The 23,249-nt window shown below is 55.0% G+C and overlaps 1 protein-coding gene across 1 annotated transcript; it reads left to right on the top strand.

Annotated features, from left to right (window-relative positions):
- The first annotated feature begins 1,410 nt into the window (after positions 1–1,410).
- LOXL4 (lysyl oxidase like 4) lies at positions 1,411–23,196 on the top strand. Its single transcript, XM_052660858.1, has 15 exons — positions 1,411–1,520; positions 5,885–6,199; positions 7,025–7,203; positions 8,090–8,295; positions 10,059–10,097; positions 10,256–10,475; positions 11,392–11,575; positions 11,726–11,880; positions 12,596–12,763; positions 13,817–13,979; positions 16,605–16,848; positions 17,932–18,047; positions 19,028–19,164; positions 19,520–19,631; positions 21,940–23,196. Exons 2-15 carry the CDS (start codon positions 5,920–5,922, stop codon positions 22,008–22,010), a joined length of 2,274 nt encoding a protein of 757 aa, XP_052516818.1. The 5' UTR covers positions 1,411–1,520; positions 5,885–5,919; the 3' UTR covers positions 22,011–23,196.
- Positions 23,197–23,249: the final 53 nt, after the last annotated feature.

Raw genomic sequence — 23,249 nt, 5'->3', positions numbered from 1 at the left:
AGGCTGGGAACATTCTTTCCTGTTGATTCATCACAGGGAATTCTTTGGGCCCAGTTGGGGTGGGGCAGGGCCATTGGGGGGACATTTGGGACTGGGGCAGCCAGGGGTGTACAGTAGTCCTCCAGTGGCCAGGTTGGTGTGACCTGGATGTCACCCAGAAATCAAAGAAGTCTACCTCCCCAACCTAGCCCTTATCACAATCAGCCTTGTAGTAGTGTTTGTTTACACATCTGCCTCCCAGACCAGACTGGAAAGCCCCTCCCATCCACCCCCAGCAATGTCTAGCAGTCTAGCCCCCTGTCTAGAAAGTAGGAGAAAATCAATAAAGATTTGCTGAATGAATGAGCCTTTGGAAGATAGTCAGGCAAAGCGTGGGGCGGGGAGTTGCAGGATCAGGCTGTACTGATCTGGCCTTGGGAGGAAGCTGGGAGGTTGGAACTCTGTTTTACAGACGGGGCCACGGGGCACTGAGGCACGGGGAGGAACCAGAACCGGAGGAAAGAAATTGGGACAAAAGGGGCTATGATTCAGGTATCTGGGTACCCAAGGAGGCATATGGGACTCCCCTCTGTTGACCTCTCCTACTTCTGTCTTATTTCACAGTCTCCCCCACCCTACCCTCCACACACGCTCCCCCCAGCCCCCAAGGGACAGAACGTCCTCAATTAACTCTGTAAGGGGTTGCAGTGGAGAACTGAAATTTTCTCCGTGACAGTTTACTATGCTAGGCAGCAAGTCCTATCTCTTGGGGCTCGGTATTCCCAACTGTATAATGAGGAGAACAGAGGCCTCATGCCCCAGTAGAACTCAATAAACTCAGAGGGTGCAGAAGAATGAAAAGGACTGCCTGTTACTCCAAAGACAGCACACCTGCACCACACCATCCCGGACCTAATTAGAACTGAGTCCCCTGGGCCCCTTGCCGGTCCCTGGAGAAGGGAACCTGCGTTGTCCTAAGTAACCAAGCTGGTGGGATTCGGTCCCTGGGACAGTCCCCTTCGAGACCCACTGAACGTAATTCCCAGGTCAGCCCTGGGGTTGGGTGTACCACCCAGTTTGCAGAGAAGGAAGATGTGAGTCCTCCGACGGGAACTCACGAGGCCACAGCGGGACTCGGCCGCCCGCTGGCGCTGCGCCGCCGTCCTTTCCCGGGAACTCCGATCCACCCACAATCTCTCCCGCTGCAGCGTGCCAGTTCCCTGGACGGAAAACAGCTGCCCCTCGACCCCCTCAACTTTCGCGACCCCGGGCTTTCCCAGGCCAGCGGGCGCTGGGCCGCCCTGGATCGCGTCCGGGGTGGGGGTTCGCCGAGCCCCCGGAGGGGCCGACCGGCCGGGCGGGGCTCCTGCCGAGCCCAGGTCCGCCCGGGGGCGGGGCCTGCGGGCCTCCTCCGCGGCGGGCGGGGTGGGGGCGCCGCGGGCCGCAGCCGGATAAAAGGGCCCCCGGGCACCCAGGAGGCCGGTTAGCGTTGCTTGGCCGCGGAGTCCAGGTCCCAAGCCCGCAACTTCGCGCTCCAGCCGGTGAGCCCCTGCCTGGTGCCTGGCCAGGTCTGACTCTAGCTGTCCTGTCTGCCTGACTTCTGTCTCTCTGGGGGGTCTGCAAGTCTCTGAGGGTTCCTGAAAGCTGGGAATGGGAGGGACGGGGCTCCCCTGGACAGTGAGCCTAGCCCCCTAGTCGCTCACCAACCTGTTGCCAGTGGAAGTGTCCAAGTTGGGGAGCTTGGCCCAAGGCCCTCCCTGGGTGGTGCATTGCAGCCTCGGGTGCCTGCGTGTCTTGTTTGTGGACACGCTGCGTGTAGTCCAACCATTTCTCTGGCCTTCTCTCCCCGGTTTGGGGGCGGGGCAGGAGAAGGGGCAGGTGGGCTCAGATGTCTCTCCTGTGACTTAGGGGACTCAGAGGCAGAGTGGAGCCGGACTCTGGGAGGAAACAGACCAAAACTGAGAGTGCTGGGGTGGCCCAGGGGTTTGCCCAGGGCTGGAAATTGGAAGGGAGAGGTGAAAGGTAGGCAAAGGGCTACAACTCACAGGCGCTATGCCTGAACACGTGGACATTCGTCTGCACTGTGCCAGGCCGCCACAGCCAGTGGTCCCAGGGAGGATATCAGGGCTGGTGGGGTGGGGGGCCTCACCCCCTCCCCAGAGAGCTAGAGAAGCAGCTTCTAGTGATTCCCAAGGCTGGTTCCCACCAGGATACCACCCCAGTGCTCTCTCCTCAATACCCTTGGGCACTTTCAGTCCCCCTAGCAGGGTCAGGTCAAGCCAGGTGCCAGGGGCCCCTGGCAGCACCTGGTTCAGGTGCCTGTCTCTTTCAAGCTGGCAGGATCCTGGATCTGTCACTTGGTTGCACTCAGCACTGGCAACCAGCCCAGTGCCCTCACACCACGGCTGGGTCATAAATCAACAAGCAGCAGGGTGGAATTTCATTCATCTCCCTGCCTCCTTTCCCTCTTCCGCCTCCTTCCATGTTCATCCTTCTCTGAGAGCCCAGCTCTGGAACTGTGACGCCTGGGTTTGAACCCTGCCTGGGCAAGTTACTTAGCTTCCCAGGGTCTCATCTTCTCATCTGTCAAGTGGAGATGTGTTCAGTAAATATTTTTTAATGTATAATAATCATGATAGCTTATTATTAACCTCCTCTCCTTCTCAGCCTTCCTTCTCCTTCTGACCCTCTCTCTCCTTCACTTGGGAAAAGCACTGCCACTTTGGAGGCTGCTTCCTTCTCTAAAGAGGTTTCTCAGCCTCGCCCTCTTCTCTGTGCTCAGCGCTGGGGGAACAGCTGTGGGGAGACACTCCTCTGGGTTGTGGGGACAGGAAGCAAAGACACCAAGTTCTAGGAAGTTTTGGGGTCTGGGCAGGGTGGGGGCACTTAATGGATGGGTAGCCTTTGAACCGGGTATGGAAAGATGTATAGGAATTTAACAGTCTGAGCTAGAGGGAAAGGGTACTCCAAGGAGAAGGAACAATGAGAGCAAAGGCTTGGAGACTGGAGGATGTGCTTTGGGGAACGTGAGTAGACAAGCGTGATGTGAGCAAACACTGCAGAGGCAACTGCAGTGGGCAGGAAGGCTGGACTCTCCCTTTTTTGACTCAGTTCTTGCTACTGCCCATCCACCTCCTGGAGGGCTTTCATGGAAGGGAGCTGCTCTAGCACCCAGGGTCCTTCAGCAGAGGCCCTCCCTTGTCCCCACAGAGGCTCCTTGGAGGGGAGGGAGCCTGTTGGCCCAGGGCTGCCCATAGCCTTTCATGCGGCCTCCAGTACTCTAGGGATGTCAGTCACACAACAGGCCTGCCCAGCCCAGCCCTGGCCCACAACATGTCCAGTGCCCCCCTGTCATTTTAGAGGAGCTGCACCTGCATCTCAGAGAAGAAAGCCTCTGATTCGTGTCACATGATTTGGTGGCAAAATGAGGAGCATCCTGACTCCTGCTGTCAGGGAGCAGGGTCATCTTTTAGGCCAGACCCAGTGTGACCTCTGGGACCTAACAGCTGGAGGGCCTGGAGCCCAGTTCTCCCATGGCGATTTTGGTTTGGCTCAGTCCCTAGCTGGCCACCTCCTCCTTAGGGGTGCACGGAAGAGGGAGTGGGGCATCCCAGGCAGCGGAGAGAACTCTGCCTGTGGGGACAGCCAGTGGGGACCCTCCACCGGCTCCTGAGTGAAGAAAAAGGCGCTTAAGTCGGAAGAAGTACGGAAAAGAAGGGTATCGGTACTGGGGACTCGATGTGGAGTTGGGGCCACCCCCTCCAGTCCTTCTTTGTCCAGGGAGGGGCTGGGACCAACCTAGACAAGGGTTCTATAGTATAGCTGTTAATAGTAGCTAACTAACCATTGAGTTAGTTACTCATGCACTCATGCATTTGATCTTCACAAGAATCCTATCCCCATTTTACAGAGGGGGAAGTTGTGGCATTGAGAAACTAAATAATTTGCCCAAGACCACCCAGAAACCAGCCGGTGGAGGTGGGATGTGAACACAGGCGCCTCACCCCCAGTCTGCCTGCCTATGCACTGTGCTCTGCTGCCTCGCATCCTCAAATCTGCAGATACTTACCGGGTGCCAGCTACATACTTGGCACTATCCTGGGCCCTGGGGGTGCAACACAAGGTCCCCGTTCCCGTGGAGCTTCATTCTTGAGCTCTTTTGTGCACTTCTAGGTACCTACTGCCCCCAGCACTTGGCTGTTCAGAGCAGGAGGCTTGGTGGCTAAAGGAGATGGAGCTGGGTGCAGGAAGGAATAAGGACTGATTCTCAGCCAGAAACTAGTTTGTGGGGAAGGAGGGGGCAGGAGGCCCCCTAAGACCCTTCCTACTGAGAATTCCCAGCTATGGAATCCCCCTCCGAGAAGAGCAGGGCCGTGGAAGAAGGGGGATTCTCCCCAGAAAGAGCCCCTTTAAGACTCAAGCACTAAAGAAGTAGCCAAGGACCCAAATTTGTCCATCCACTCCTCTGGGCCGGCCTTGGCTGCCCATCAGCAATAGAGCTGGCCATGCAGGAGCTTCAACACTGGTGGCTGCAGACACTCTGACAGCTGCAGCTGGGCATAACTGTTCTCTGTGCTCCTCCCAACCTTGCAACTAGGACCAAGGCTGCTAACATATGAGGAGGGGGAGGACCAGCCCCCAACTTGTCCCCTATGGGGACCCAAAGAACATCTGACGATAGCCTCCTGGACATGGAGGCCCTCTCTCATGTCTGGTCACTGCCTCAAATACTCCCATGACCCCTCACTTCCTACTGGATGAAGGGCGGACGCTCCACATGGTGCACACAGCCCTTGATCTTCTGGCCCCAGCCTGTCCCTCCACCTTGGTCCCCTCCAAGTCGCTGATACTGCAGTACAGGATTAAGAAAGGGCACTCCCTGCTCTTGCACAAACTCACCTCTTTCCCTCTTTCTTCCCTATTCTTTCCCCTTTCCCACTGAGGAGAACTCTTGTTCATCTGACAAGGCCCTGCTTAAATGTCCCTTCTCTGAAAGCCTTCCCTGACTCCTCATCTCTGAGCTTCAGGAGGCCAGAGAGTAGTGTTTGACATGTTTACTTCTTTGTCCCAGCACCTGGCCTGATCATTGGCCCGAAGCAAATATTCCAAAAATGTTTGTTGACTCAATGTACAAATCATGCGCCTCCTAGAGGTGGAGCTTGCTGTGTGGTTTGGGCAAGTCTTTTAAACTCTCTAGGTCCTAATTCCTCATTTCTGGAGTCAGGAGGTGGAACCAAACATCCTATACCTCCTCCAGCTTGCATAGTCTAGCCCTTAAGGACCCCCCTTTCTACATGCATATGCTTAGTCACTCAATTGTGTCCAAGTCTTTGTGGCCCCATGGACTGAAGGCTGCCAGGCTCCTCTGTCTATGGGATTCTCCAGGCAAGAAGCCATTCCTCTCTCCAGGGGATCTTCCCAGCCCAGGAACTGAACCCACATCTTTTGCATCTCCTGCAGTGGCAGACGGATGCTTTACCACCAGTGCCATCTGGGAAGCCCCTCCCTCCATAGGAGACTACATCAAAAACAGCTCTTTATTGAGCACTTGCCATGTGGTAGGCTCATGATAAGCCCTTTATCAGTGTTTTATTCAACACTCACAGCAACACTGGGAGGTAAGGATTACTACCCTCACCTTACAGATGAGGAGACTGAGATTCAGGAAAACTAAACTTGCAGCTAAGGAATGCTGGGTTTGAGCCAGATGGACTAATCTCAGAGCCCAGACTCAATCTGTGCCACCACACACACACACACCCCAACACCCCAACACACACACACACACACACACACACACACACACACACACATTTGGAAGGGCCCAGGCCGTCCTTTGTCTCTGCCAGCAGAAGCGGCCTGAGGTCAGAGGTGGTGATCATTGTCATGTTTCCTTGTTCCCCAGGTGCCTTGACTCCAGCTGCCCTTGAAGTCACCACAATGTGGTTCCTACCAGCCACCCTCCCCCTGTTCCCATTGCTCCTGCTGCTGGGCCAGGCTTCTCCCAGCAGGTCACAGTCACTCGGCACCATGAAGCTACGGCTGGTGGGTCCCGGCAGCAGGCCAGAGGAGGGCCGCCTGGAGGTGCTGCACCAGGGTCAGTGGGGCACCGTGTGTGATGACGACTTTGCGCTTCAGGAGGCCACGGTGGCCTGCCGCCAGCTAGGCTTTGAGGGTGCCTTGACCTGGGCCCACAGCGCCAAGTATGGCTCAGGGGAGGGTGAGTAACTGGTGCTGCCCTGCAGAATGACAGGGGGATGGCAATGGGCTTCTCTCGGGGGTGGGCTCCTTGAGACTCCAACAAAACAGATGAGACCCCCCACTTACCCTTGAATACCCAGCTCAAATGACCTGTCCTACCCTTGCATTCTCATTTGCAATGAGGCCATCACCATTGCCACCATCACCACCACTCAGCTCTAAGTTCTTTGAACATAGCAATTACATACAATGCATGTGTGCCTGCACTCATTTCAGTCATGTTTATTGAGCACTTACCACGTGGTAGACTCATGATAAGATGTGTGCAGTCATTTCAGTCATGTCCGACTGTTCGTGACCCTATGGACTGTAGCCCCCCAGGCTCCTCTATCCATGGGGATTCTCCAGGTAAGAATGCTGAAGTGGGTTGCTATGCCCTCCTCCAGGGGATCTTCCCGACCCAGGGATGGAGCCCACGTCTCCTGCGTTGCTTGCATTACAAGCAGATTCTTTACTGCTGAGCCACAAGGAAGCCTATCACACACAATGGTGCTCAGCAAATGCTGATGAGTGAATGACTAGACGGATCAATGAGGGAACAGATAGACCTAATTGCTAGACCTACCTGGCATTTTCCGAAAGCAGATCCGTTGGGATCTGATTCTGAGAGGAGGCAGTAGGCAGGGTTGTAGACACCAAGCTCCCAGGAGAACCAACTTCTTCCTCCCACTCCCATTTCCCACTCAGATTTTGGGACAGGAAAGTGGGGTCCTATCCAGGAGGCAGAGACCATGACTTACCTCTCTGTGCCTGTCCCCAAGCATCACTCATCCTCCCCCCACAGGACCTATCTGGCTGGACAACGTGCACTGTGTGGGCACAGAGAGCTCCCTGGACCAGTGCAGTTCTAATGGCTGGGGTGTCAGTGACTGCACTCACTCGGAGGACGTCGGGGTGGTATGCCATCCCCAGCGCCAGCGTGGCTACGTTTCTGAGAGGGTCTCCAATGCCCTCAGGCCCCAGGTGAGGAGGCTGTTCGGGCCCTTGCCTGAGCTGAGGGGGTGGTCAGGGAATGGAGGGCCTCCAGGTGATGAGCCAGGAGGAGGAGGGGGAGGAAAGGGAGCAGGGGGCGGGCTGGGAAGTGCCCCGGGGACCCCGACACCTGCTTGTGGCTTGGAGCAGGTGCACGGACAGGGCCCCAGCCTGAGGCAGACAGGCAGGGACTCGAGGCTGGGCCTGCCAGGAATCACTGAAGCTGCTCCCCCATGAGAGGGTAGGGGGTTGCCTCACCCACAAGGCCCGGCCACAATTGCTGTGTCTTCCGGGCACAAACAAACCGGAGCTAAAAACAGCTCAAGCCAAACAACAGGGGCAGGCAGGGCAGGTCTCTGACTCTTACCCTCTGCTGCCGGGCAGACTCAGCTTGAGGACAGCTGGTCCAGGCCCACTGACTGGGGCGGCCATGGCAGGCAGCTCCGCACTGGTCTAAGTCATTCAGGGCCAGGGTCGGGGCTCAAGGGCCAAAGGATCCTGCTGTGGTCTCAAGCAGCCGATCGGTGTCCCTCCTCCACCCTCCCCAGGGTGCCATGAAGAAGGTCCCCTGTGCCCGATGGAAGCCTCCCAAACTCCAGAGGCTCCCATCCTGAGCCCAGGGAGGGTGTGGATCTGCTTGGTCCTCTCTGGGGTTCAGGAAAGGACCTAAACAAACCGAGCTTCTGTCTCATACTCACTGTGTGGCCCTCGGCCCCTGCCTCCCCATCTCTGAGCCTCCGTTTCCAGCCTGTCCAATGAGGGTGCCGGGTGGCATGATCTCTAAGTGCTCCGAGCCCCAGCTTTCCCATGTGAAGACCTGCAGCAGGCTCAGCAGAGGCAGGACTCCTGGGGCCCATGGAGACTACACATCCCGCAGGACCGGCGGCTGGAGGAGGTGCGGCTCAAGCCCATCCTGGCCAGCACCAAGCGGCAGAGCCCGGTGACCGAGGGAGCCGTGGAGGTGAAGTACGAGGGCCACTGGCGGCAGGTGTGTGACCAGGGCTGGACCAGGAACAACAGCAGGGTGGTGTGTGGCATGCTGGGCTTCCCCAGCGAGGCACCCGTCGACAGCCACTACTACAGGTAGGAAGGCACCACTACAGGCAGGAGGGCTGTGCAGGAGGCGGGGTTGTGGGGCAGTGGCTGAGTGTATGTGCACACATGCAGGTGCATGTGTGCACCTGTGTGTATGTGTGCACATGTGTGTACGTGTGTGTGTGCACATGCATGTATGCATGTGTGTGTTTGTGTCTGTGTGCATGTTTGGGACCCTGCAGACCGCAGGGAGAGAGGCAGGAGCGGTGTCTATAGGAGGACATTCAGTGGGTGTTGGGATTGGGAGGGAAAGAGACCCAACCAAGGAATGTCCCTGGATTTCTGGGGTTATAGATCTCTCAATAATTAAGAGTAAAGATGAATTTTCAGACCCTGGGAAACTCCTAGAAAAAGTCAGAAAATAAACATCGTACTTGCCAATCAGATAGAAAGAATTGACTGTAGCACAGAATACTCCCAAAATGAAATGTAAATAAATGTAAAACTGTGTTTCTGATTAGAAAATTAGACCTGAGTAATGGCACCCCGCTCCAGTACTCTTGCCTGGAAAATCCCATGGACAGAGGAACCTGATAGGCTGCAGTCCATGGGGTCGTGAAGAGTCAGACACGACTGAGCGACTTCACTTTGACTTTTCACTTTGATGCATTGGAGAAGGAAATGGCAACCCACTCCAGTGTTCTTGCCTGGAGACTCCCAGGGACGGGGGAGCCTGGTGGGCTGCCATCTATGGGGTCGCACAGAGTCAGACATGACTGAAGTGACTTAGCAGCAGTAAAGATACGGGACAAGGACAGATGGTGTGGGTTCCGGTCTAAGCTTTGCTGATAACAGGCTTCAGGTCCTTGGTAGGGCATCCAGGCCTCAGTCATCCAATCCGCAGGGAATTCTCTGAACCCTGACCCAGCGAATTTCCTTGACTCAAATCTAAGCCAGGTTCTGATTGGGCTGCGTGTAAGCCAGGCATGGGGCGGGGAGGCATTTGGGAGAGGAGACTTAAAAATATTCTGTCAGAAACGTGACAGAACTGTCACAAGATTGCATCAGCCTGTAAATGATTAGCAGTGAGGGTTCTACCCGCTCTGATCAGTGAGCGCTTCATATGTTTCTCATCAGGGGATAAATCTCCCATAGGACGTGAGTCATCCACCCTTACCCATCCCCAATCAGCCATTCTACTCTGTGTCTCTGGCTTAGCTGACCCTGATTTCCAAGACCAGCCACGTGGCTCTATCCTTGGGCATGACTGGGGTCTGCGTCCCTGACTCCCTGCTGCCTGGTAATTGCACATCTGGGCCTGGCTGACTTGCCTACCACCCGTGAGGAAGGCAGCCCTGATTACAGCCTCAGTATCTCTGGGTGGGCAGCCCCCATCAGAAAGGCCTTCAACTTCCACCTGTCCCCAGAGGACTTTTGCCTGGGCCCCTTATCATGGGGTTGCTCCCTAAAGGCTGCCCTTCAAAGAGACCGGGGAAATGGCAAGCATGGAGCTTCCTGCCCTAGACAGCCCAGCTCAGAGAGGACCCGACTTTGGGTTTAGTCAAGGGACCTTGCTGGGCCCTGCTTTCCCTCGCTGTGAAGTGGAGATGGTCTTTATCTGTGGAGCAGCCACCCTCTTTGCTCCCTCTGTGGAGCAGACTGTGGCGAAGCTCAGCATTGAAATAAGATTTGTGAACAAGTGCACCAACTGTGAAGTCTAGTGCAAAGTCAAGCACAGCTCTGAGGAGCCAGGGTGACGGGGCTGGGACTTCTGCACCCACTCCACTCCCCACCTGTTTGCTCCCCTCCAGGAAAGTCTGGGATTCGAAGATGAAGGACCCCAACTCTAGGTAAGGAGTAGTGCCCTCACGGGAGGATGCAAACGAGGTGGCGTGAAGGGCCTCCTTCCTCTCCCTTCCCTTCTCCAGGCCCCACTCCCCTCCCCAGTGCCTTGCCTCCCAGAGTCCTGAGCACCCCTTCTCCACCCTCAGTCTCACTTGTCTTCCAGACTGAAGAGCCTAACAAAGAAGAATTCCTTCTGGATCCACCGTGTCAACTGCCTGGGCACAGAGCCCCACATGGCCAACTGCCAGGTGCAGGTGGCGCCAGCCCAGGGCAAGCTGCGGCCAGCCTGCCCGGGTGGCATGCATGCTGTGGTCAGCTGTGTGGCAGGGCCCCACTTCCGTCCTCCGAAGGCGAAGCCAGGGCACAAGGAGTCCAGGGCAGAGGTGGGTCCCCAGGGCCCTGCCCACAGGCCTGGAGGCCCAGGCCCCACTCACAGGACCCTGCTCTGTGGGGAGGGACTGACTGGTGGGAGGGGACTCTCCAGGAGAGTCAGGGGAGGAGGGGGGCGAACCTCCCATCAAGGGGACATTGGTTCAGACCAGGAGGAGAGCAAGTCCCAGAATGGTTGAACTTTGGGATTTATTTTAAAGGGCCCATTTATAACCCTACCATAAATGGAAAGCTGACATCACTGGCCAGGAATAGAAGGTAACCATAAAAACTGTAATTACACTGTAGCTGCATCCCATTGAGAGCCGAAGGTATTGAGCCCGAGCCTGGCCCTCGTTATAAAAAGCAAAGAGCAAGTGCTAGGGAGGCATTGCAGGCCGACGTCTCCACCTGAGAGGGTCTCCTCACAGTGTAGGAAGGCATGGGTGAGACTTAACGGAAATGACTTCCCCACCGTGCGTTTCATTAACACCACGTCCCCGCAGGTCTCTAAAATCATTCCACAGATCTGCTGGGGGAGCGTTGCTCTAGGTTCAGCACCAAAGGACAAAGCAGCAGTGAGGCTGGATGAGAGGAAGGGACTTGCCTAGTGATTAGGTGCCAGGTTGTGAAGCCCAGGAACCCCAACTCCTGAGGCTCTTTTGTTGGGGCTGGAATTTGTTATTACATTTATTGTTACCGTTATTACATAACGATTTATGAATTTGCTATTACTATTATTACTGTGGTGGTTCTCTGTTACTGGGGAAGGGGGAGAGGACTGAGGGAAACGACTTATTCAAGGCAATAGCTGCAGGAGTCAGAGACGAGACTAGAACTCCAGTCCTTGGCTCTGCCTGAATTGAGGGGCTGCAGCCCCTATGCCTGGCTCCTCCTCACCCTCCCTGAAGCCAGGCGTTCTCCCAGCAGGAGATGAAGGTGCGCCTCCGCTCGGGGGCCCAGGTGGGCGAGGGCCGGGTGGAGGTGCTCGTGAACCGCCAGTGGGGCACCGTCTGTGACCACGGGTGGAACCTCATCTCCGCCAGCGTCGTGTGCCGCCAACTCGGCTTCGGCTCTGCTCGGGAGGCCCTCTTTGGGGCCCAGCTGGGCCAGGGTGAGTGAGGACGCCTGGGGTGGGGTGGGAGAGCCTGGGTGTGCTGCTGGTCTGGTGGTCCCAGGGTGCTGGGGCCCAGGGCAGCTGCCGTAGGGGTGAGGCTGCCAAGGTGGAGCCTCACATGGCCTTTCTCCCCGCTCCCTGCTGTAGCGCTGGGGCCCATCCACCTGAGTGAAGTACGCTGCAGGGGATATGAGCGGACCCTCGGTGATTGCCCTTCCCTGGAAGGGTCCCAGAATGGTTGCCAGCACGACAATGATGCTGCCGTGAGATGCAACGTCCCTAACATGGGCTTCCGGGACCAGGTGAGCCCGGGGCTGAGCAGCCCTGAGATAGCCCCGGACACTGCATGCAGCCAGTGGGGAGGGTTTGTGACAGGCAGCTAGAGCTCTGGGCCCCAGCGCCTGCCTGGAGCCAGCCTGGACCGCCCTCTCCTCTGTGAGTCTCCCCTGGCCTGGCCTACTTCCCCTCAGGGCCAGGCTTTGGCCTTCAGAGATGGCAGAGGCTCAAGGGGACTGACTTCAGGCAGATGGGCTTGCCTGCCCCACCGGCTCAGGAGAGAGAAGCGGCCCATGGGCAGAGGGCCGCAGGGTGTCAGCACCAGGCAGTGGTCAGAGTTCAAGCATCATGCTGACGTGGATTGCGGGTGGGCAAGTCTCTCGTCTCTGACCTTGTTCTCTTCTGTAAAATGGGGTCAGCTGTCCCGGAGGGTCACTGAATGTGACGATAGATATGAAAGCACTTGGCAACTGGTGAGTCATCATCAATGGCAGGATTTCAGGTAGATGGAAGGCAAGGCCTGGGTGCAGGCACTCTGAGTCAACTTTCTCAAGCGGCAGGGACTTTAGGGACTATCCAATAAAATGTCCTCACTTTACAGAGGAGAGCAACCCAGAGAAGGGGTGTGCCGTGTCCAGGGCTGCGTGGTGAGCTGGCCTGGACAGGTCTCCCAGCCAGCAGCCCCACGCTCTCCCCCTCCTAAACTGGCCCTGCTTCCTCACACACCCCTGACCATTGCAGGTGCGCTTGGCTGGTGGGCGCAGCCCCGAGGAGGGGGTGGTGGAGGTGCAGGTGGAGGTGAACGGTGTCCAGCGCTGGGGGGCCGTGTGCAGCGACCACTGGGGCCTCAGCGAAGCCATGGTGGCCTGTCGACAGCTTGGCCTGGGCTTTGCCAGCCATGCCATCAAGGTAGGTCTCTGCCATGCTAAAGCTGCCGACCCTTCATTCATTCATTCAGCAATTAGTTATGAGTGGAACTATGCACCAGGGAATGCTGGGTGCTGGCGACTGTGGTGAACTAGACACAGTCCCTGCCTCATGGAGCAGTCCGTTGCCACGGTCACGGGAGGGAGGCGGTTTTTCCTAAATGTTCACACAACAGGCACACAGCTGTATCTGCAGGAGAGATGAGCAGACGTAAGCCAGATGAGGTGGGGGAGGAGTAAACAGCCCATGTGAAGACCTTGTGGCCAGAGGACACTTGACTTGGTGGAGGAAATCAGGGGTGGAGTGTGGCTTCTAGAGTGATCGATCAGTGTGCAGTGCGAGGGTAGAGGAGGAGGCAGGAGCAAGACCATTCAAAGCCCGCAAGGCAGATTTTTTTTTTTTTTTTAAAGATTTCTTCCTTGCTATTTGGCAAACTGTTGGGGTGGGGATTACTGTGAATACAGAGGAACACACTATTGCAGGTGCCCAGCTGAGAATGTTGCTGTCTTGGACGGGGCTAGCGGCAGTCCTGGGGGAGACAGGTGGATAGGTTCACAAGATATCAAGGAAACGAAATCAAGAGGCCTGGGGCAAGGCTGCTATGGGGAAACTACTTCAGCTTCACCGTCAGTGGCCTGCCTGGCAATTCTGGGCACCCTTCACCCTGGAGATCTGGGCTCGACCCTGAGCACAACCGGCCATGTAGGGCTGGATGAAGAACAGCTAGGGAAATGGGACAGGTCTGAGTGGACAGGAAGGGACCAGGACCATCGTCTTCAAACAGCTGAGGGCTGCAGTCAGGAGTGTGATGGGAGCAAGGCCAGTGGTGGAAGCCACAGCAGTGGATTTTGCCCTCATACATGGAGGGCGTGTCTAATACCAGAGGGGTCCAAAGTGGCATCACTAAAGATTGTCAGGCTGAGGCTGGGCACAGCTGGGTGAGGGCGGTTGGCTGGGGTCCAAGCCTCAGATGGAATCAGGTGGCTCTAAGAGCATGTCTCAGCCCTGACTGGGGGATGCTGGCTGTTTCCTTAGGACACCTGGTACTGGCAGGGGACGCCGGGAGCCACAGAAGTGGTCATGAGCGGGGTGCGTTGCTCAGGCGCAGAGCTGGCCCTGCAGCAGTGTCAGAGGCATGGGCCAGTGCACTGCTCCCACGGCGTGGGGCGCTTCTCGGCCGGAGTCTCCTGCACAGACAGTGAGTAACGGGAGGGGCCAGTGGGATGGGTGGACGTGGCTCCTCTGGGTTGCCAAGCCTGCAACTCCCATCCTCAGGGAGGGCCCTGAGAGCTGGTTCCAGCTCCAAGGCCCCAGGGTTGGGAGTGGAGGGAGGGCTGGATGTGGAGCACCAGCTCTGTCATTGCCACGTGTGGCCAGGTCACTTGCCACATGGGGAAACAAGCTCCGCCCCGCTCATGGAATTAATGTAAGAATTAAGACAGTACCTGACAATGTGAGGATACACAACGGTGTTTTCCAGTGTTTGTGTCATGACCAGTAGTTTAAAAACAACAGCGACAACATGTTGCATTTAGTAAGGATGGTAGTTTTCTCTTGATATTATGTCTGTGTGTCACAGCATAGGGCTTCCCAGGTGGCTCAGTGGTAAAGAATCCACCTGCCAGTACAGTAGATGTGGGAGACTCGAGTCCAGCCCCTGGGTCAGGAAGATCCAGCGAGGGTCTTTCTTCCTAGAGAAGGGCACGGCAACTCGCTCCAGTATTTTTGCCTGGGAAATCCCATGGACAGAGGAGCCTGGCGGCCTACAGCCAGCGGTTTCAAAGAGTCAGATACAACTGAGCAACTAAGCACGCATGCACATCCCAACAGAAAATATTAATATATTTCTTACTGTAGTTTGTAGTAAGAAGAGTTTGAACGCTGTTGTAGAGGGCATAGAAATGTGAGGACACATGGGCCTTACGGTGAGCTGTGGGATTTACCCAAAAGGCTTTACTGTAGGTCAAGACTGTTTTGAGGCATCCATCTACCCCACACCCCCAGATTCTTATGGTAGCAGCCTTTGTTTGAAATATGCCAACCAGGTCTGGGCCAAGAACTATATCCAGTCCAGAGGCTGCAGGCTGCCACCGACCCAAGTGGCCGCATGACCTTCTTCCAAGCCAGGCTGCAATGCCAAGATATCCTTCAGCTCCGTCAGCAAGCTTAGGCTTTCACTCTAATCAGCGCCCATTGGAAGAGCACCAGCCTTTACAGCATATCCTCCCCTGCAGGGTGATGGGGTTTCTGAGTGGGCCTCCAGCCACAGCGCCCGGCATCCTGGGTGCCGGCTCCCCACTCTCTCCCCTCCTGGGACCCTGTGGCCCTCGATGGAGGGGCAGCTTTCCTCCTGAATTCATTTGATACTTCACAACGGCTGAGCACAAGCAGCCAACCCACCATCCCTCTGGTCGTCCCCATTTCTCCTCTGTGATTTTTCTCATTTCTTTCTTGCCTTTATCGTCTCTTCTTCTCTCTGAAAGAACTCCTTTCCCTCAGAAATTCTAGGGTGTGCCCGTGGGCATACCCTTGTCCGTCTCCAAAATATACCTCAGGCATTCCAAGAGCATTTAGTGATAGTAGAGACATCATCCAGCAAACCAGCTCCCACCCTGATGCCCATTCACTGAAAATAAACCCGTGTTCCCGTCTCACCATTGTCAGCGATGGCTCTGCCCCAAATCTAAACTGTAACCCAGTTTTTGCATGAACGAGCATTGAGAATTGGCAGTTTTCTCTCTCGATGTTACAAGGCAAAAGCTGTGGATCTCCACATCTCTGCCCTGGCACACAAGGGACCACAGTGATGGTACAGTGGCCCCAAGGAGGCTAAGAGCCCCTGTGGCAGGAAGGGAACTGCAGAGGCACTGAGCAGCCTGTGGAGAAGTAGGCTCCAGCATGGTGGACGCCATGCACCCGGGCACGCAGTGTCCCGGGGTGAACACCCACGGTGCCCATCAGGGTAGAAGAGGAGCCCTGGAGGAAGTACGGTCTCAGACAATGTAGCAGAATGGTCCAGAACAGCAGAGCCCAGGAGCAGGTTCAGAGATGAACTCTTGCAATCTCCAGCCCTCTCCCTCTCACGTTGCAAGAACTAAGGCTCGGAGAAAGAGCTGAGGTGACAAGCCTGGCATCAGCAGAGCTTCTGAGAGGTCATATGAGCCAGGCTTATAGGCAAAGGTATACTCTACAAGAGCAATGCTACTTATGTCACTGCATGCTTGCCACGGGCCACACCATGATCTCAGCACGTTACAGGTACTGTCACACTCATTTTATTCATTATTTGCATCTTACACATGAGGAAAATGATAGACGAAAGGATAAGCCATTCCCCTTAGTGGTGTAGACAGAAATTAAGCCAAGACAGGAACCCAGGTAGTCTAGCTACGAAGCCAGCAAGCTCCACTGTGATGCTAGCAGCCTCCCAGCTTAAGGTGACAGATCTCTCCTGTTAGGAGAACTCACATCTCCTGACTCCTAATGCGTGCTGCGTGCTAGGTTGCTTCAGTTGTACCCAACTCTTCGTGACCCCATGGACTGTAGCCCACCAGGCTTCTCTGTCTGTGAAATTTCCCAGGCAAGAGTACCATCATAGGTTGCCATTCCCTTCTCCAGGGGATCTACCCAGGGATCAAACCCAGATCTTCTGCATTGCAGACAGACACTTTACTGTCTGAGTCACCAGGGAAATCTTCTGACTCCTAAACCGCCCTACTCACCTGGTTCCTCCAAAAGCACTCAATCTGGAGGCAAGCCTGTCCCCTGGGCCGGAGAGCAAAACTGGCTACCTCCCTCACCTTGGTGTCTCCACGGTCCCCAGGTGCCCCAGACCTCGTGATGAACGCCCAGTTGGTGCAGGAGACCGCCTACCTGGAGGACCGCCCGCTCAGCCTGCTGTACTGTGCCCATGAAGAGAACTGCCTGTCTCAGTCCGCTGACCGCATGGACTGGCCCTACGGACACCGGCGTCTGCTGCGCTTCTCCTCACAGATCCACAACCTGGGCCGGGCCGACTTCCGTCCCAAGATGGGGCGCCACAGCTGGATTTGGCACCAGTGCCACAGGTGAGCGCCTGCTCGGGCCTCAGCCCTTAGGGGGCCAAAACCAGGGTGCAGGGACCCAACCAGTCTGATCCTTCCTGGGAGGGGTGGGTGTGAGCTCAGGGAAAGAGCCTTCCTTCCTAGACATGCTGCCAGCCCCGCCTCCGGGAGGCAGTGAGGAATCCCGAGCATCAGCTGGCCTTTCCATTGCTCTCTCACCTTCCCTGGACATACCCATGGATTCACCTCCCCTGCGATATCCTATGGAGTGGTCCTCACCAGCAGAGCTGGTCTCTGTTAGAAGGATATTTCTCTGGGGGCCTTAAGCCTTGTCTTTAACAGCCAGGTGAAGTGGGGACGCCTAGAAACCTGGAGACCCAAAATAGCCATCCCGTCCAGGATCCTAGCTCTGCAGATAAAGCTGGTTGATTTCTGCAGCAGCAAAGCGACGCCCCCAAGGAGGAGCAAGGAAGCGCTGCTGGCGCTGGAAGGGGACAATGAGCATTCTTTCCTATCAGCAGCTTCCAGCCCAGACAGAAGGAGAGACGTTGTCTACAACAAAGGCAGAATGGAAAAGGGTGTTTTGTTTTGTTTTTCTTCACGTAGCCGTGGATGGGGAAAGCTGAGAGGAGTGGGCAGTGACTTGGGGACTCGACTTCGCTGAGATAATAAGCATCTTTCCCTGTAGCATGGATGGAGTTGTCATTAGAACTGGACTGGCAACAACGGTAGCCACCTGGGCCCAGGCTGGCAGGGAGCAGCACTGGCGTCCCTCCAGGCTCCGCAGCTCCGCTCCTGGGCTAGTCTCTGGTTGTGTCCCTTCCTTCCACCCGCAGGGTTCTGGCCTTGTCGTCAGGCAGCATCTCCTGGAGCTCTGACCCCTCCACACCTGGCTGAGACCCTGCGGGATGAGGGCAGCCGTGTCTGGCTGCCTGGCAGGAGTGCCGGGAAAGCAGGGTCATACTAATCTTGGGTCTGGGAGGGAGAAGGACACTGCCCTGCTATTATAACGCTCCTCTCTGGGTAATGATGGGGCCTGGTGCCTCTGTCCTCCCTGCCGGCTCCTCTCCTGCTGCTGCCGGGCTGACAGCCCTGCCTCTCCCGCAGGCACTACCACAGCATTGAGGTCTTCACCCATTACGACCTCCTCACTCTCAACGGCTCCAAGGTGGCCGAGGGGCACAAGGCCAGCTTCTGCCTAGAGGACACAAATTGCCCCACAGGTGCGTGGTTTCCTATATTCCCCGGCCCCTTTGGGGCCAGGACCCCTCTGTCCTGCTCAACAGCCTTAGGCGTCTGGAGACTGGGGCTTGGCAATGGTCAGCACTTGAGGCGATTCAAAGACAGATTTCCGGGAATTCCGTGCAGTGTGCTCTAGCTGTGCAGTGGTTAGGACTCTGCTTTCATTCCTGGGTTCAGTCCCTGGCTGGAGAACTAAGATCCTACAGGCTGTGTTGCACAGCTGAAACACAGAGGAAGATGAGCTTCTTACCCTCTCTACTTGCTCTGCATTCCCAGCAGATTGTATGTTATTGTTTAGTCAAGAAGTCGCGTCCGACGACCTCCATGGACTGTAGCCCGCCAGCCTCCTCTGTCCATAGGATTTCCCAGGCAAGAACACTGGAGTGGGTTGCTGTTTCCTTCTCTAGGGGATCTTCTCTAGCCAGGAATCAAACTCACATCTCCTGTACTGGAAGGCAGATTCTTTACCACTGAGCCACCTGGGAAGCCCAGTGTACTGTGTACCACTTTTAAACTACTCAACTCTTTTTTTTGGAAAATAGTTGCTGACCTGTTTCACTTCCACTGATCCTTTGAGGACATGGCTTGTTTGATTCCTATTTGCACACCCACAAATCGTAGCCCTTAGAAAGGGCATGGTGAAACACCAGGTTGGATGGACAAGTGAATTAGCATAGAGGGCTGAAATCTTCCAATCACATTCCCTAGGCCAACAGGAATTTTCACTAGAGCATCCAAATAAATGATCTCTGTCACAGATGGACTTTGGTACAGTGCTGGATTCGTGGTTAGTAGGACACCTGGCTCTGATAGGCAGGATCTTTAGGTCCCTAGTCTGACTGCAGTCAATTGGCAAGGCTGGTATGAGGATTAAATGTTGAAGGATGTGAAAGACCTAACAGGTACTTTGTCCCGAGTACCTATTGAGAGCCTCAGTCACCATCAGTACCCTCCCTTACAGGAATGCAAAGGCGCTATGCGTGTGCCAACTTTGGGGAACAGGGAGTGACCGTTGGCTGCTGGGACACCTACCGACATGACATTGATTGCCAATGGGTGGATATCACAGACGTGGGCCCTGGGGATTATATCTTCCAGGTAAGGGGGCTTCTCCATTTCTTCCAGATGTTCTGAAAGCTCTCTGAGGTCAAATGAAGGAAGAGCTTCATAAATAGGATCTCTGACATGTCTGGCACTTGAAGGGGCTACACTGTAGGGGAAAAAAAAATCAGGATCCAGGACCTAGGTTTGAATCCTGAGTCAAGGAACAACAGGCAATTCAAAACTCAGTCCCCATCTGTAAAAAAAAAAAAAGGATATTAATGCCTACTTCCTGGGGTGATTGTAAGGATTAATGAGGAATACCAACACACTTTGCCAAGACTGCATGAAATGTAAAGGTTATCACAGAAGCCAAATTGCCTGTTTTCAGCCAGTGCTTCTCTCACTCCAGGTGGTCGTGAACCCCAAGTTCGAGGTGGCAGAGTCAGATTTCTCAAACAACATGATGCAGTGCCGCTGCAAGTACGACGGGCAACGGGTCTGGCTGCACAACTGCCACACAGGTACCTGCGGGCCACTATGCGGCCAGCCCCACGCGAGCCTGGGGTGCTGGAAGACCCTCAGCATCCCTGCGTGCAAGTAGAGTGTGCGTGTACAAGGCTGGGGATGGAACAGAGATGGGTGTCCTTTGATAGCTTCATAGAAGGTGGATTTCCAGAACAGACTTCACCCACCTCACCCACTAACTACTTCCACGACCCTCTTTATCCTCAAGGTTGTTCAGATTGAAAATGCAGTCTCCCATCTGTTCTGGAATCTTTCCTGATACTTCAAGCCGAGTCAGGATTTCCCTTTGCCAGTCTATTACTTCCCTTTCCTTTCGTAGGATCTTAGTTGTCTCCATCCCAGGCTGTCTGCCTCACAGGCAAATACGAAAGTCCCCTAGATCTGTGCTGCTACTTCCAGCTGTGATCCCTGCTTACATGGAGAATAGGGCTCTGCACGCTTGCAGAACTGGTAGTTTCAGACAAAGATGCAATGATCCAGTGAGGGCAGATACACCTCAGAGTAAGGAGGTGGTTGCCCGTAAAGAAAGGTAGCAGTTCCTCTGTCTTCAACCTTTAAATGCTTGCATTTGCTGTGGGGTGTGTGCATTCACACCCTCACTTTGCACATAGAGGGAGGAGCAGACTCATTCATTTAGTCAACAAACATGGGTTAAGACCTATCTCTGTGTCAAACACTGTGCCAGGCTCTGGGAAATTAAACAGGAGTAAAATGCAGAGCTGAGTGTCAGGTAGGGTAAGCAAACATGCAGATGGATACCCCAGTCCTACTGAGCACCCCACACCACTGTGAACTAAGGCTGAGCAAGCAGAGTGCTTTCTGAATAGCAGCCTGGGGGGCAGTCAAGATTCCCCACTGCTAAGTTGTTTCAGTCATGTCTGACTCTTTATAAGCCTGTGGACAATAACCTGCCAGGCTCCTCTGTCCATAGGATTCTCCAGGGAAGAATACTGGAATGAGTTGCCATTTCCTCCTCCGGGGGATCTTCCCAACCCAGGGATCAAACCCACATCTCTTTATGTCTCCTGTACTGGCAAGCAGGTTCTTTACCACTAGCTCCACCTGGGAAGCCCAAGGTTCCCCAGAGGAAGGGACATTGTGCTGATTTCAGAGGGGAGACTGAAGTCAGAGGGGAAGATCAGGAGAAAGAGCATAGCATTTGGCCTCAGAAGGTTTCACTGGGCACCAAATCCAGTTCCACCACCTTCCAGCTTTAAGACAGTGAAAACATTTCCACGCAGAAGACTTCTGTATTGTGAAATAGGGCTATGTACCCAAGTCCACTAGTGTTCTTTGCAGGGAGGGTTATGATGGTTCCTGCTAAGAGAATGGACTTTATCCGGTGGACTTCTGGAAACCAGGAACAAATTTCAGTCAGGGAGGCAAGAAGGTCAGACTTATGTTTTCAGAAGATAACTCTGGCAGTGGATGAAGACAGTGAGGAGTAAGGCTTTGAAAGCTGTGTGACTGGAATAGATTCTGCTGCCATCAAGCAAGACAGGAACAGGAGAGGAATTAGGAGTTGGAGCCCAGAGACCTAAGGCTGCTGGCGTGGAGGCAGAGGCTCCATAACACTGGCGGCAGGCTGCACAGGGTCCAGGGGAGCGAGGAAGGAAGGAAACAGCGCAGCTCTGACCCCTCCAGGAGCCTTGCAGGAAACAGAGGGCACACTCAGGTGCAAGTGTGAGGTTATTTAATGAGAGGGCTATCCAGAGGTGTGAGCAGGACTAGGGAGAGGAGCATGTTGAGATATCCAGGGATAAGGAAGACTGAAATGTTGCTATCACTTTGGGCTTAAGCAGGCAAAGGCTGCCCTGGAGCCAGGTGAACACTTGTGCTGAGGAGGAAGGAGAAGCTGGTGGGGTGGAGTCGCAGGAGACCGTTGCTGCAGGACGGGGTAGGAAATGGCCCAGGCTCTCTCTCCTTCCATCCTCTAATGTCTTGCTGCTTCCCACTGAGCTAAACCAACCAGAAGCCAGAAGAGGAGGGAGCCAGGGTGAGGCAGTCTCTAGGGGTCCGGTCTCCAGGGCTCTGAGAGAACAAAAGACAGAGAATGAATGTGGGGAGGGGGCAAGGAGAGTGACCAGCACAACCCTTCCCACGCGATAGCCTCTTCTTTCCCATGTTCCTGCAGCTAGGCACCTGTTGGCATCTATTTCTCTAAAACGGGTCGTTGTCCGTGCCCATGACTAACCCAATGGAAAGGCCAAGCCAGACAGGATGTATTGGTGTTTGTGAAGTTGTCAGTGAGGGGATGGGACTCTGGTGAGGTCAGCTACTTACCTGTCGTCCTTCGGTCCACAGGGGACTCATACCGAGCTAACACAGAGCTGTCCCAGGAGCAGGAGCAGCGTCTCAGGAACAACCTCATCTGAAGCCGTCACCACACGCTCCCAGCTGCTGCCCACACACCAGATACCTCAGCTTACTGGAGCCATGCCCTTCACCGAGCCCTGATGCAGAGGGAAAGCGGCTAGCACCAAGAGGCACCAGGAACCCACTCAGGAAGCCTTTAGATGGCAAGATCACCAAACCAGAATGGCACCGCTCCCTCAGGATGGCTCTGGGTCTGATCCCTGGAGACCTCTGGTCTCTAGACTATGGCCTCCAGGCTTTGTTCAGCTGAGCTCCTCTCCTCTAAGGAGACCTGGTCTTCCCAGGATCTTGCCCCTGAGCTCCTGGTTCAGCAGGTACCAGTTCCTTAGGAATGGACTGTGGCCTGGCTCCCCATCTAAATGGTGCTTTGCAGATGTCTCAGAGGAGGGCCGAAATACACAGGAGGAGGAGTCAGCTCTCTGCTAGGAGCTCTGAGTGACACAGCTTGTGTCCAAGTCACACCTGGCAGAGAAGCTGGTGAACTGAGCCCCTTGCTTGATCTGTCCACGCTTAGAACTCAGCTGTCTTGCTCTTCAAGAGTCTGTTCTTCAGTGTCCTTACCGTTATCCTCCTGCACATATGGGCTGTTGCTAATGTCCTTGGAGGCTTAGGCCTTAGGCATCCCCTTATCTCCTGATGGGCCCAAACCACCAGTTCCTGAGTGCTTGAGACAGGGCAGGATTCACAGAAGTGGCCAGATACAGCCTTCCTGCAGAGCAGCAAGAGAAGGCCCAAAAGAAAGATGGCTGGGGCAATGTAGACCCCAGCTGCTGCCAGGGTCTCTGCCAGGGAAAAATACTTGTCATAAATCCAGCAGGCGAGATCACTGTGCATCTCAGGCCTGGCCTAAATGTCAAGTCCCCCAGGTTTCTGGAGTGAACTTTCCACTGAATAAATTTTTGAAGTGGAAAGAACGTCTGTCAAACAGGCCACTCATCTCTGCAGGAAAAAGAAGACAGGCCTAGTAGAGTGAAGGCTAGACTATGGAGGAGTCAGAAGGGGGAAGATTTAATTTAGTTAAGGATTAAACCTAGGAAAGGCCACCATCTCTGCTCGATGTGGCTGTGATATGCTCTTGCTCAGGTGAGGTTAAGATCTGTGATCTTCTTGGACGTGATTCTTAATCCTGTCTCCACTTGGACACACTTGAGAGATGATCTTCACAGGTCTGACGCCCTCATGCCAATAAAGGTTGCTCACTATGGACTGCTACAAAGCAAGGCTGGCTGTGATTCTTG

The sequence above is a fragment of the Budorcas taxicolor genome, chromosome 23 (genome assembly GCF_023091745.1).
Source record: "Budorcas taxicolor isolate Tak-1 chromosome 23, Takin1.1, whole genome shotgun sequence".
Lineage (NCBI taxonomy): Eukaryota > Metazoa > Chordata > Mammalia > Artiodactyla > Bovidae > Budorcas > Budorcas taxicolor.
The sequence above is the reverse complement of the archived record's forward strand: the minus strand, read 5'-3'. Positions and strand labels throughout refer to the sequence as shown.

Excerpts from the sequence above, each read along its gene's own strand:
- LOXL4 (XM_052660858.1), top strand. The coding sequence starts at position 5,920 with ATGTGGTTCCTACCAGCCACCCTCCCCCTGTTCCCATTGCTCCTGCTG. Across the intron at positions 6,200-7,024 it reads CAAGTATGGCTCAGGGGAGG|GACCTATCTGGCTGGACAAC; the intron begins GTGAGTAACTGG and ends CTCCCCCCACAG. Across the intron at positions 16,849-17,931 it reads ATTTGGCACCAGTGCCACAG|GCACTACCACAGCATTGAGG; the intron begins GTGAGCGCCTGC and ends CCTCTCCCGCAG.